General features: G+C 42.4%; 1 protein-coding gene across 3 annotated transcripts in view; it reads left to right on the top strand.

Annotated features, from left to right (window-relative positions):
• Positions 1–11,047, top strand: part of LOC124556802 (mucin-19-like) — a 90,918-nt gene extending 79,871 nt beyond the window's left edge. For all 3 annotated transcript variants that reach the window (XM_047130820.1, XM_047130821.1, XM_047130822.1), the window contains exon 4: positions 4,526–11,047. In XM_047130820.1, coding sequence (XP_046986776.1) covers positions 4,638–6,953 — 2,316 coding nt within the window. In that variant the 5' untranslated portion in view covers positions 4,526–4,637 and the 3' untranslated portion in view covers positions 6,954–11,047. The remainder of the gene's footprint in view (positions 1–4,525) is intronic.
• Positions 11,048–13,470: the final 2,423 nt, after the last annotated feature.

Raw genomic sequence — 13,470 nt, 5'->3', positions numbered from 1 at the left:
AGCTCGACAAGGCACTTTTGCATTGTTTCTTGTAACGTCGTCGGCAGAGACGAGCATGTACAGATGAGATGAGCTCGGACTGATGTGTCACGTGGGGGTTTGCTCGACGGAGCACAGGGGAAGTGAGTCTTGAACGGGTGATGAAACATGGTGTTTCGCACTAGGTCCGCTGAGAGTTTGTGGTGTCACAAGAAGTCAATGCCCAGTATAGGTTCGTCAATTTCGTACACTAAAAAAGTCCACTTGAGTTTGCAGTTTGCGGAGAGTGAAACGACATGGCAAATTGAACCTGAGCATGTAGTTTAGTTGAATTCACGGCTTGCAGTGAAGTATGATGAGGGCGGATGTTCAACGACACTAAGGACGTAGGCAGCAGTGAAACATCAGCGCCTGTGTCCACTAGGAAAAAGTGTCCCGACGAAATGTCTTTAATATAAAGTCGTCTGCAATTATCCGGCCGTTCCTGGACAGAATGGAGCACTGGGGGGTGGCTGTCATGTTGTGCACAGGAGACGGCACCCGGACCTACCTGCGATTTGCGTTTGGGAAGCAGCAGGGTGGTCTGCAGTTCCATGCCGCCTCACCAAACCGTGTGTGGAAGTAACAGTATGGATAGTGCGGTTGCATTTCCTGCGGAAAGTTTGTAGCCAGAGGCGGTGGCCGAGGTTGAGTGGCTGCAGCAGGTTCGGCTGCAGGAGGGGGTGTGACCGTAGGCGGAGCCGGTGATGTCCCAGTTGCTTGTTTACTGCTTCCTGGAGCGAGCAGAACAATCGGTACAGTGCGGCCCCAGCCACAGGACGATCAGCCTGAACCTGAGACTTGTCAGGTAGGCAGTGGCTGGTGAAATAAAGCAGTGATGCATCATGTAGCTTGTCAGCAATTGTCATTCTTTGCTCGACAGGTTCGGAAGACCTCTGAGCCAGAGCAAAGCTGATATGAGGAGATAGTTTATCTGACCAGATGGCGAGGAGAGCTGTGTCAGAGAGTAGATCGTCACTGACCAGGGCACGTAGCCGTCTCCAAAGCTGGGAAGGTTTGTCGTTGCCTAGTTGCTCGACGTGGAGCACTTGCCGTATTGCTGCCTCACTTGAGCGTGCAAGCTGACATAGAACTGTCTTCTTGGCTAAAGAGTACTGGATTGTTGCTCTGTCGGGATTAAATGGCGGCAGCGTCGGTAAGTGTTATAGAATGTTCGGAAGAACAGGCTGAGTTGAGTTCGTCGGGGCACTGCCTGAAACGAGCTGTTGTTGCTGTAGTATTCGAGGAGAGTGTGCCTCCAGGGAATGTGGCGATGACGGCTGTTCGGGTGGCAGCGTGAAGGTGACGCTTTGTGGTTGAGCACAATCCATTGCGGCGCAAATGGCTGGCACGGGTGAGACACCGTAATGTGTCGCTTGCGGTTGTGGAAGCTCAACATATTGCGGGTGTGTTCAGATTGACACATCGCGGAAGACTGACGTGGATGAGGCACCAAGATGCGCCGAGAATGGTAGCGGAAGCTTGACTGGAGCCGGCGCGAGGGTGGCAGGTGAGAATAACTTCAAAGTTTGAGAACGCATGTTAGTCTGCGGAAAGCTCGACGAATGATCAGAGCCGGGGCCACCTGTGTTGCAGGGAGGCTGCGGAGGTGTGGGCTGTCCAGAAGCACAGTGTGGGAAATGATGTCGAACTTGGGATGGAATGTGTGAATGTTCACTGTTCATAGTCTCTCCACTCAAAATGGTGTGCGGATAAGGTGAATGTCGTGGCACAAAACACTGAGGCGTAGCAGTGGGCCGGAGATGGAGGTCAGGCACAGATAACAAGTTATTGTTCCTGTTGCAGGCCGAGGTATCGAAGTAGGAAGGCATGTGCTGATGCTGAACCGAGGCAGGCACGGGCGTGGTCGGATGCTGAGGAGGTTGACCTGTGAATGAAGCAGTTCCAGCCACGTGGCAGGAATCTGCGTGGTACTGCACGGATTGCGGCATGGCAAATTGTTGTCCTGGTGGTGATAGGTTGTCCAACGAAGCATTTGCAGAAATCGGCATTGGTCCCGCACTGCACGGAGATCCGTAAGAGGTAACTGCACCGTCAATGAGGGATGGCACATGTGGCAGGACCAAAGGCGTCTGATAGCCAGAGTCATGCACACTCCTAACCACACATACTGTTGCAGGCTCGAAAACGTCCAGTGAAATCGGCGTAATCGTGGAGCGAGAGGCATCATGTTGCAGTCCTGGCGGGTGTACATCGCCCGCAACACGACGCATGTCGATCACAAAATCCGGCATTATGCGCTGGGCCAAAGTCATTGTGCGAATGCTGTGTCAATGTAATACACAACAGTGCTAAGCCTTTTCATCCTACAAATCAGATATAGGTCACTTTAGGAGTCTCGTTTCCATATTGGCTATTTAAGTATGAGTGACAGTTTGAATTTTTCATGCAGTTTATCGATAAGTTGGAAGTGTCAGTACAAACTATGAGTCCTTGCTACTGACATTTACAGGCATGCATAACCTTACAGCTGAAATTATATTCTACATGCTGTCTACTTCTTCCGAGCCTCAGGTACATTATTTCAAACAGTTTCAGCAATACGAGTACTTCTAATCCTTAGTACCGAAACTGCACCTTTGGCAAAAAATCGCACCATCACACTTAGAAAAAACTGAACAAATCTCAAATATTTATACAAGAAAGTCAGTTGAAACGTACATGTGAAAGAATGGATTGCCATTATATGAGATGTTTACTATTATGCATAATGGTGCAGCATTCAAGTAGAACATGGGGTTTATGGAACAATTTTTTTTAATTTGTGCACTGCGTTGGTATATGTACCCTGTTCTGGCAATGGACAGGAGGTGACTTGCTGGCACGTGTGCGCAACTTCTACCACTGTATTAACAAATTCTGTGGAAGCATAATAAACCTTTTATCTGCCCTTTCACTCCCCAACAATCATGACTTGGAAATATCGATCAATAATATGACCTTTCTCATTGTTGTGGATACAACTTCTTTTGGAGTATTTTTCTTATTTAACTTTACTGCCCCGGGGCAATGCATTTTTAGACTCAAAAAGGCTTTGGCTACCAAACAGATGTAACAATTTGCTACAGAAATATGATGCATCCATTTTTATAATACGCTGAAGAGCCAAGCCAAAGAAACTGGTACACCCGCCTAATATCATGTAGGGCCCTGGCAATCATGCAGAAGTGCTGCAACATGACGTGGCATGGACACGACCGTGAAGTAGTGCTGGAGGGAATTGACACCATTAATCCTGCAGAGCTCTCCATAAATCTGTAAGAGTAGAAGGGAGTGAACATCTCTTCTGAACAACACTTTGCAAGGCATCAAAGATATGCTCAATAATGTTCATGTCTGGCAAGTTTGGTGGCCAGTGGAAGTGTTTAAACTCAGAAGTGTGTTCCTGGAGCATCTCTGTAGCAATTCTGGACATGTGGAGTGTCGTATTGTCCTACTGGAATTGCCAGAGTCTGTCGGAATGCACAATGGACATGAATGGATGCAGGTGATCAGAAAGGATCCCTATGTATGTGTCACCCGTCAGAATCATATCCAAACATATCAGGGGTCTCACATCATTCCAACTGCACATGCCACACACCATTACAGAGCCTCCACCAGCTTGACAAGTCCAGGCGAGGTATAAAGCTTTGTGTCGAGTAGTCATCAAGGGTACACAAGTGGGCCGTCAGCTCTGAAAGCTCATATCGATGATGTTTCAATGAATGGTTCACACTTGGACATTTTTTGATGGCCCAGCATTGAAACCTGCAGCAATTTGCGGAAGGGTTTCACTTCTGTCACATTGAATGATTCCCTTCAGTTGTTGTTGGTCCTGTTCTTGCAGGATCTTTTTCCGCCCACAGCAATGTTGGAGATTTTATGCCTTACCAGATTCCTGATATTCACAGTATACTTGTGAAATGGTCGTACGGGAAAATCTCAACTTCATCACTGCCTGGGAGATGCTGTGGCTCATTGCGGGTGCGCTGACTACAACACCACGTTCAAACTCGCTTAAATGTTGATAACCTGCCATTGTAGCAGCAGTAACCGACCTAACAACTGCGCCAGACACTTGTTGTCTTATATAGACGTCGTCAACCACAGCGCCATATTCTGCCTGTTTACATATCTCTGTATTTGAATATGCATGCCTGTAGGAGTTTCTTTGGTGCTTCAGTGTATATGGCATACAGATTTAGCCACGGACATTATAATATATTACATGGTGTTTTTGCAGTATAATGGCTTCATTAAATTGGAAATGAGATACCATTACTATCACTGAGTTTGTAGACTTGATAATGATGTGACAATCAACTTTTTATGTGGCATGAGTTACAAATTAAAACATTTCTAGAAAAAAAATCTTAAGTTACTCCTCCACGGTGGTGGTAGATGTAAATAAATATAGACTGATCTATACATTTGAGAACTTTTCCTGGAAATGATCATAAAGCTTGCTTCAACTAATTAATGTTATCTTTGGCATTTGTTTCAGGTTAAAAATTGCCAGATTTCACTCTAAGAACATCAACGAGAGAAACGTATAAGGGGACTGCAGTCATGAGATTGGTGGAACACTGAAACCGTGCGGTCAGCCGACTCCGATCATGGTTGTACGTGTACGTGGTTATCCTGTCGGAACACCGCCTCGAACTAGAGCGCCGCTAGATGAAAGCTGCAATGGAACCATCCATTGGATGACTACTTTTAATGTATGGCACTTCCCAGTTTGGCAGTACTCTAGAAAATGCGTTAAAGAATGTCCTATTTACAACTCTATGCTCCGTGATTCCAAAGGAGAACATAAAATTGTCTACGAGCAACAGTTTTTTATTCCTGTGTGCGATGAAGGTGGTAGAGAACAACTGATAAGGACTGCTCCGAATGGTGATAGTGAACAGGAAGAGATTCATATAACAAATAATGGATATGTAGGGCCTGGTGGGTATGTAGTAGATGATAGGTTTGCAGGACCTTGTGAAACTGATGGAGAAGAGGAATATGTATGGGTTGAAGTATCTCTTGAGGATGATGAGGAAGATGGTTCTGTAGAAGCTGATGGAGCTGCAGAAGCTAGGGGCACTGCAAGAGCAGGACAAGGTCGACCTAGTGGTGATGCAGGTGGCACGGCAGCAGGAACAAGTTCAAGAGGGTACAAGTCAGAAGGAAGAGGCGGAGGAGCAGGAACAGCAGCAGCACGTCGTCCACCAGAAGCCAACAGATCCCCAAAAGTAGAACGTAGGGGATCCTGCATGCGCATAGCTACCCATCCTCCTGTCGCTAACCAGTTTGCAAATGCTACAAGTTCACCAGACACAGCACTGTCCCAGTCGAATACTTCTTCACCTGAAGAACTGTCAGAAGCTAAACCTATTCCACTTGGTCCACAGCCGTCTACAGGAAATAGACCACTGGCAGTAGTTGCCCCTGTGAATGCCGATTATAATCTTGCAGTGCCACACGCAGGTTATCATCACTGTCGTCACCATCGTCGCTGTCATCGTCGTAACAGTGCAGTAGGCAATGGTAATTTAACAACCACTGATAACTCACGTGGGAGAACCGATGTCAATGCCACTGCCACCAGAGACAACAGTCAGTGGATTGAGATTATCACCATCCGGGCAGCTAAGGAAGAAGTCGTAGGAAACGCCAGTGGCCCGAGTGCCACTGTCCCCGGGAGCACCAGTGGCCGGAGCGCCAGTGGCCCGAGCACCACAGTGCCCGGGAGCGCCAGTGGCCCGAGCGCCACAGTCCCCGGGAGCACCAGTGGCCCGAGCGCCACAGTCCCCGGGAGCGCCAGTGGCCGGAGCGCCACAGTCCCCGGGAGCGCCAGTGGCCCGAGCGCCACAGTCCCCGGGAGCGCCAGTGGCCCGAGCGCCACAGTCCCCGGGAGCGCCAGTGGCCCGAGCGCCACCGTCCCCGGGAGCGCCAGTGGCCCGAGCGCCACAGTCCCCGGGAGCGCCAGTGGCCGGAACCCCACAGTCCCCGGGAGCGCCAGTGGCCCGAGAGCCACAGTCCCCGGGAGCGCCAGTGGCCCGAGAGCCACAGTCCCCGGGAGCGCCAGTGACCCGAGCGCCACCGTCCCCGGGAGCGCCAGTGGCCCGAGCGCCACAGTCCCTGGGAGTGCCAGTGGGCCTAGTGCCACCATCCCCAGAAACACCAATGTCCCACATGTCACCCTTGCTGGAAATGCTAGTGGAGCAGGCACCAACACTGTCATCAGAAATGCAAATCCGACCACTGTCATCAGAAAAGCAAATACGACAACGGTCATCAGAAAAGCAAGTGGCACCACCGCTGGAAATACAAGTGGCCAGAGTGCAGCCACTTCTGAAGACAGCATCGCTGAAGACAGCAGTGCTGAAGACAGCAGTGCTGAAGACAGCAGTGCTGAAGACAGCAGTGCTGAAGACAGCAGTGCTGAAGACAGCAGTGCTGAAGACAGCAGTGCTGAAGACAGTAGCACCGAAGACAGCGCCGAAGACAGCGCCGAAGACAGTAGCGCCGAAGACGGCGCCGAAGACTGTAGCGCCAAAGACAGTAGCGCTGAGGACAGTATCACTGAAGACAGTAGCAAAGAAATCATTCTTTGCCCAAAATGTTTTAATTTAGAGACATTTAACAAATATTTTTATTTTATTGGTCCTGGCACTGTTACACTTCGACCTGGCAAAAGAATTATTGAGGCAGACGATACTAAAGAGTCCAAGTGCGAAAGAGGAAATATGAGAGGTGACAATTCCAAACGTAGCAATGTCACTCCCACTAACACTAGTTACAAGAAAGGCAAGGTTATCTATACCAGCGTCATAGTTTCTCCTAAGGGGGAATCTTCCAGACGGGAGTCCATTTCCCGTGAGAGAAATAAAAGGGATAATTTATGTCTTGAGGATAGGGTTGCAAAACGCAAGAAGATGTAATGCGCTGCAGTTTTCATTTTGACTGTATGGAAAATAAAAGCAATTAATTCAATTAGTTTGTATTAATCTATCTAGAGAATAAGTGATTGAATGTGCTCACAAGTGGTGCAATATGTTAGATATTACCTTAACTGTCTGTTCTATCAGTTCTTGGAGGAATATTTTATGTATTATGAGTGTAGACACACACAACATTTATGTAATATTCTACAGTATTTATTTCATAAACCAGTTTTTGTGTGTTATATTATCATTGGCTACAAAGATAAAATTGTGAGGCAGTGAAATTTTATCTAAAACAAATTAAAATAGTATGAGTAAGAGGAGTAATTTACAACATGGCCTGGGTGGGATTATGAGTATCAGCAGTTAAAGTGGCAAATCAGGGAGCTGTGTCTGTTCATTCAGTATTAAGCTTGGGCAGATGAGCATATGTATATTAATTTCCATTGTTTCAATGTAGTTCATCTTCCTTCCTTTATGGATGTGATGTAATACTTCATGTTGCACTTTGTAACTAGGGCCTTCTTTAAGCAGGTGGTCTGCACAAGTGGAATCTCCTGTTTCAAGTTTCCAGCTCCTGTGGTATTTCTTCAAACGAGTGCACATTGCCCTGTCAGATTGACCTACGTAGAATTTGCTACAATCACAAGTAATTTTATATTTTCCGCACTCTTTTGCAAACCTGAAGTGTTGTCGTTCTGTCTTTACCAGGAAGTGTTGTCGTGCTGTCTTTACCATTGGCAAAAAGTGTCTAAGTGTTGTGTGCATAAAATGACTCTTTAAGTTCCTGGATTTAAGCTTTATGACTACATTCAGTGAGACTTTCCCTAAATATAGAATCGTGCACCATTTGTTGTGTTCTTGAGGTGGTGGGTTGAGAACAGGGTAAAGAAGATACTGTGCCGTGTCACAAGGCTGCGAGTGTGATGGAGTGGTTCAAGGAACATGGTGCTGGGTTCCAGTTGATGTGCTGGACCTCTAACTGGCCAGATATGAACGTGATCGAACACATCTGGGTTGTGATTGAACAATGTGGCGTGAGAGCTCATTGTGCTGCCTCCCCCCTCCCTCCCCAGAATTTATGGAAATTAGGTCTACCATGGCCTCATTGCTCCCATGCCATGATGCTTCATCATTGTTATCTGTGCTAAAGGAGCGTATGTCTGGTCTTGTAGCTGTCATTATATACATCAAACAATCTGCTAATTCTCTGTGCAGTTTGTTTCCAACTATGTCACCACAAGCATTTTCACTGGGTTTGATTTCCATCGGTCTTTTACAGTAAATTCTTCCCATGTGAATTCTTTTCAGTAAGTTTTCAAGGTAAACATGTTGACTAAAACATTTTGTCATGGTTCCTCTGTATATTGCTAAGGAATAATTTTGGTCCCCCAAGTTCTCACATTCAAAAGCTTTACTTCTTCTCAATATTGGTGATTTACCTTCTATGATTCCCAGCAATTACATCATCTAGATACAGTATCAAGTAATTAGTATAATAATCAGTGCTTTCAACATAGAGATATCTATCAACTTAGGATTGTTGAAATCCAATTTCCATCATAAATTGTCAAATGTGGAGTTATAAGTTCGTGGTGCCTGCCTCAGTCCATATAAAGTTTTATTTAGTTTGCACACAAGTCCTTCCTTAATCTATATATCATGAGGAAATTCCATATAAATTTCTTCAGTCAGTTCTCCATGCAGGAATTCATTGTGTACATTCATTTGTTCCATAAACATGTTCGTATGCTACACTAAGAAAAATTCTCATCCTGTGGAGCATATGTCCTCTCATAGTCACATCCTTTTACCTGAGCACACCCTTTGATAACTAAATGTCCTTATAGTCTACATTTTGATATTTCCAGATGCAAGTCTTTTTACTCTGAAAACCCACTTACTGTCAATGTCTCTTATTTGCTGGAATTGGTATCTAAGTCCAAGTTCCAATGGTGTCCAGTTGTTTCTTTCAAGAAAAAGAAAAATTAATTTTACAGTACTTGGGGCCCAGACAACTTTGGTCAGTGGTTCAATGCTGCCTTTTTGCAGCCTCTGATCTTGTTCCTGCTTTTGCCACACAAAACTTATAGTTTCATGTTTCAGTCTTCCTTTATTATTTTTGTCCATTCTTCTTCTTCATATTGACATTGCACACATTAAACTGGGAAATCCTACCCCACCCACCGTATTCCTCCGATTACAATTGTTTTCGATCAGTGGCACACGACCTGGCTGACCACTCTTCTGGTCACATAAACAAGGAGAAAATTCAGTCTAGGTGCACATGTGTCATTGTCAATCTAGAACCTATATGCTCAAAAACTTGAGCTATTACATATTTTTTGTGTAGATCTGTGCACCACAAATCAGTTATCTACAGATGAATAGCTGCTTGTCTTCAGTGTTTGTTTTTAATGTCAGATTCTAGTAATTTGTTACACATTTAGATGACAGACAAATCTAGCAACCCACACATGTGTGAGGAAGAATAAGGATGATTTAGTGGCAAGTGCGAGTAGAGATGACACAGACACGATGTTTGCTTTCAAATACTTGGGGTCACTATGTTTTCTATTTAAGTGAGGCACCACTTGATAGCACATTCACATGTAGAAAAAAAAATCCATGGAATCAAACCTGATTAAGATTCACATGTGTAAGAAGGTGTATGCAGCTGCAAGATTTCATGCAATTGTAGATAGGCTAGCAGCACTTTACCTAGTTATGTTTGGTTGATCCCATGTGGCTTCACAAAGATTCATGTAATATGTAGTTGTTTTGTCAGATTTGAAATGGAAAGCATTCTAACTGTAGTTAAAATATTCTACCAGAAGTCAGAAATTGATGACACACAGTGTTACAGTGGCTAAAGATCCTGCCATTTAAACATTACTTTAGAAGCAACAATAAACCTCTACTAGATTCCAAAGCCTGATGGCCACTGTTTTAGACCATAAAGTATGAACTCATACTATGTTTGATGTTTAGTATGGTCATACTGTTCTTTTGAAAGTACCCTACTACCTAAAAGAAAGTCTTTATATATTGAAGTGTAGGTTTTTGCTTGTAGTTAGTATGTTGCAGTATATCTGTGTTGTGGGAACAAATCTTAAACTGGTGGCAATTTACACAGATACAATTTGTCCTCAATATATAGTTCTGATTAAAAAACAAATACTATAATGCTCTCTCACATAAACTTGAAATCATGATCTCTACATGCAAAAGTGTGCTTAGAGTATTAATTGTGGTACCACTTGTGTATTTTACATATGTAGTCAGTCAAATTTTATGAAATATTGCATTTTGATGGTAGGCAATGAAAACCTCGTAACTCTGTTATCAGAGAGAGTTTTGAAAGTGCATGGATTTCTCTGATCTGTCAGTAGCTAGGCTCCTACTATATAGTTACACATGTTGCAACATTATGTGTATGACTAAATATATAAAGAAACCCTTTTTGCTTCTCCTGTAAAGTTTAACAAAATGGAGTTAAAGAGATTTTCATTGCCTACCATAAATTTGTTACTGAGATGGAGGGCTAGGTATAAATTTTGTCCAGGTCTCTGCAAATAATTATGGTTCCTTACTGCACTGAAACCATCGAAACAGAAAGGAACAGCAGAAAAATGCTTCTTATGAAGGATATACAAAATATGGCATATTCTTTAACAAACTAGCTGACTTGGGCCAATGCGAGCAAATGATTTCTCTGTTCTACAAAAAAAGTGTTATATATTAAAAACTTTTTGTATTGGTTATTGGTAATATATACAAATCTTTTAAGTCTACGAAACCTTATGTCTTGGTGTTCATTTGTACAGGCAGTGCAATGAAGAGAATTTAGTGTGATGCAACACACTTTTCAGATGTAGCACAATACATATTTCTCTATGAAAAATAACGTAGTTTTAGTTAATAATTGTGAATTCTGCTGTTTCATGTGCAAAATCAACTGTAATGTCAAGTAACAGATATATTCAAGAGTGGAAGGATTGTAATTTCAAATTATATAAACATATTACTGTGCAATTTCATAGTTGTAACCCCTCTCATGATCTTGATTAAATGTTTAGTGAAACTTTAAATTTCTCCAGAACAGTTCGTCAAATAGTAACATGCTCTGTATAGTAAACACCTACTGTTAATTAAATAATTGAGCAGTTCTGAAACATTCTTTGTATATAAAATACACTCAACTGTTTATTAAATAGTTCATGTTTTTCCCATCCTAAACAACAATGCAACCATACTTTGACACTTTTTGCAAGATGTTTATTCAGTTACAGCCCTCAATTTACACACAGCGTATTGTGTTGTCAACTCCAGTAAGAACAGCAGTTTGATTTTTCAAGTGCATATGAGCAGCTTTCATAAATTTATTCTATAGTAAAATCTAATAATTCTTTAGCAAGTCATAAGGCATCACTAAAGCTTTTTAGGACTTAATGGCATTATTATTTTTATATTTCAGTATACTGCAAGTATATGAAGACTAACAAGCACCATTCACTATTACAAATGGATCAACATTGATTTTTGCAAAATGTTTTTATTGGATACACATTATCGGTGGAACATTATTCCCCCACGTTTACTACAACACCCGGATCAACTCTCACCAAGACACTCTCACCATCACACACCAGAACACCTGTACCACCAAAACAATCATGTTCAACAATGTTTTTGGGTGCATTATGTGTTCCCATTTCTTGTCATGTGAGGCCACACACAACACACCCAGGAACACCATCGAACATGATTGTTTTGCTGGTCCAGGTGTGGGGAGGAATACTGTTGCATGGAGGTACTACCTCCAAGTCTTTGAACACAGTACACTCACCAGTCAACATCATTGTGACACTCTACTGCTTCCTGACATGTGTCTTTCCAAGAGTACATTCGGCTCGGCCCAAACTTCACTTTTGTGAATGTCAATGCACAACTGTATTGAACACCACAGGTGCAGGAGCTTCCAGAATGAGAGGATATTTGGGGAATGGACTGGAATGCCCATTCTCCTGCCTGAATTGCTATCTGTTATCTGTGGGATGTGTTGCGAAGACATGTTGCAGCAGATCCACAAATGACCATCCTGCAATTGTAAACTGTGCTGGGAGGAAATTTTTATTTATTTACTTGGCATCCTTGTATCTCATCATTATAAAAATGATATAGGATTTGTCGTACATTGCCTTACATAGAAAATAGGACATGAAAAGATTTACAATTATATGTCCATAAATATAATGTTATTACATATAACATGAAACCATATGCATAACAACATTCATAATATGCTAGATTAGAATAATAAATGAATACAATTTAGTTTTCAATGAGCATTTTGGGTCATTATGGCAAAGGAAATAAGCTACTGTATATTGAATGCTGGTGATTTTAAGTATTCCTAATTTCCTTTGCTCGTGCACTAAATAAAATTTTTGGCTGATAAAGAAGACTTTTTTGATATATAGCTTTTGCGTGAATTTCTCGATGAAAGTTGTCTCTATTTCTCGTTTTGTAGTTATGGACTTGACTGTTTAACAAAGAATGTTCCTGGTGTGCCTTCATAAAACATATACTTTCATAAATATAGATACATGGTAGAGTCATGATTTGTAGTTCCTTGAAAACTTTTTTACGTGATTCTGTGTGTGTCATACCTCTGATTATCCTTATAGCCCTCTTTTGGAGCACAAATGAGTGTTTGGCCAAAGTGGTTATAAAGTGCTGTGCCGGTTGACCTATTTTTCCTAAAACCATTTTGCCCCTTAACTACAATTTGATTTTTATTGAGAAAATGAGACAGTCTTTCATGCATTACTCTTTCAATTACTTTTGAAAATCCAGATAACAATGATACAGGCTGGTAATTGATAACATCAGACTGGTCACCCTTCTTGTAAATGGGCTTGATAATAGATTTGTTTAGTTTTTCTGGGAAGTCTCCTGTGCTAAAGGACACGTTAATCATGTCAGCAAGTGGAGAATGTATCTATCTTGTGCTGTCCTTTATTACTTTGCCTGGAATCCCCCACATGTCATTTTATTTTTTAGCTGATTTAAGGCATTTTGTACCTCTAATGCAGTAACAGGGTATAGAAACATGGTATTATCATTAATTGATAGTTGCACTCTGGAGCTGAAATCGCATCTTCCTTGAATTAGTTTTGTTGCGATATTTGTGTAATGTGTGTTGAATATGTTGGCTATCTGTAATGGACCCTCAACTGTTTTCCCTTCACTTTTAATTACAAGAATGCTGTTTTTACTTTTTGTGTACCTATGCTCTTATTTATTATCTCCCAGGTTGATTTTATTTTGTTAGTACCTTTCCTGATATATGAGTCATTATTTAGTTTCTTAGCCGTTATAATAACTTTTTTTATATACTTTCCTGTAAATTTTCGCATATTGTTTTAATGCAACAGTATTTTTTGCAGATTTTTTTTTATTCCCTGTGTTACCCATGTCTTTGTTCGGTTTTAATTTTGACTTGTTTAAA

This window comes from Schistocerca americana, chromosome X (genome assembly GCF_021461395.2).
Source record: "Schistocerca americana isolate TAMUIC-IGC-003095 chromosome X, iqSchAmer2.1, whole genome shotgun sequence".
Taxonomy (NCBI): Eukaryota; Metazoa; Arthropoda; class Insecta; order Orthoptera; family Acrididae; genus Schistocerca; species Schistocerca americana.
This window is presented reverse-complemented; position numbering and strand designations above follow the sequence as displayed.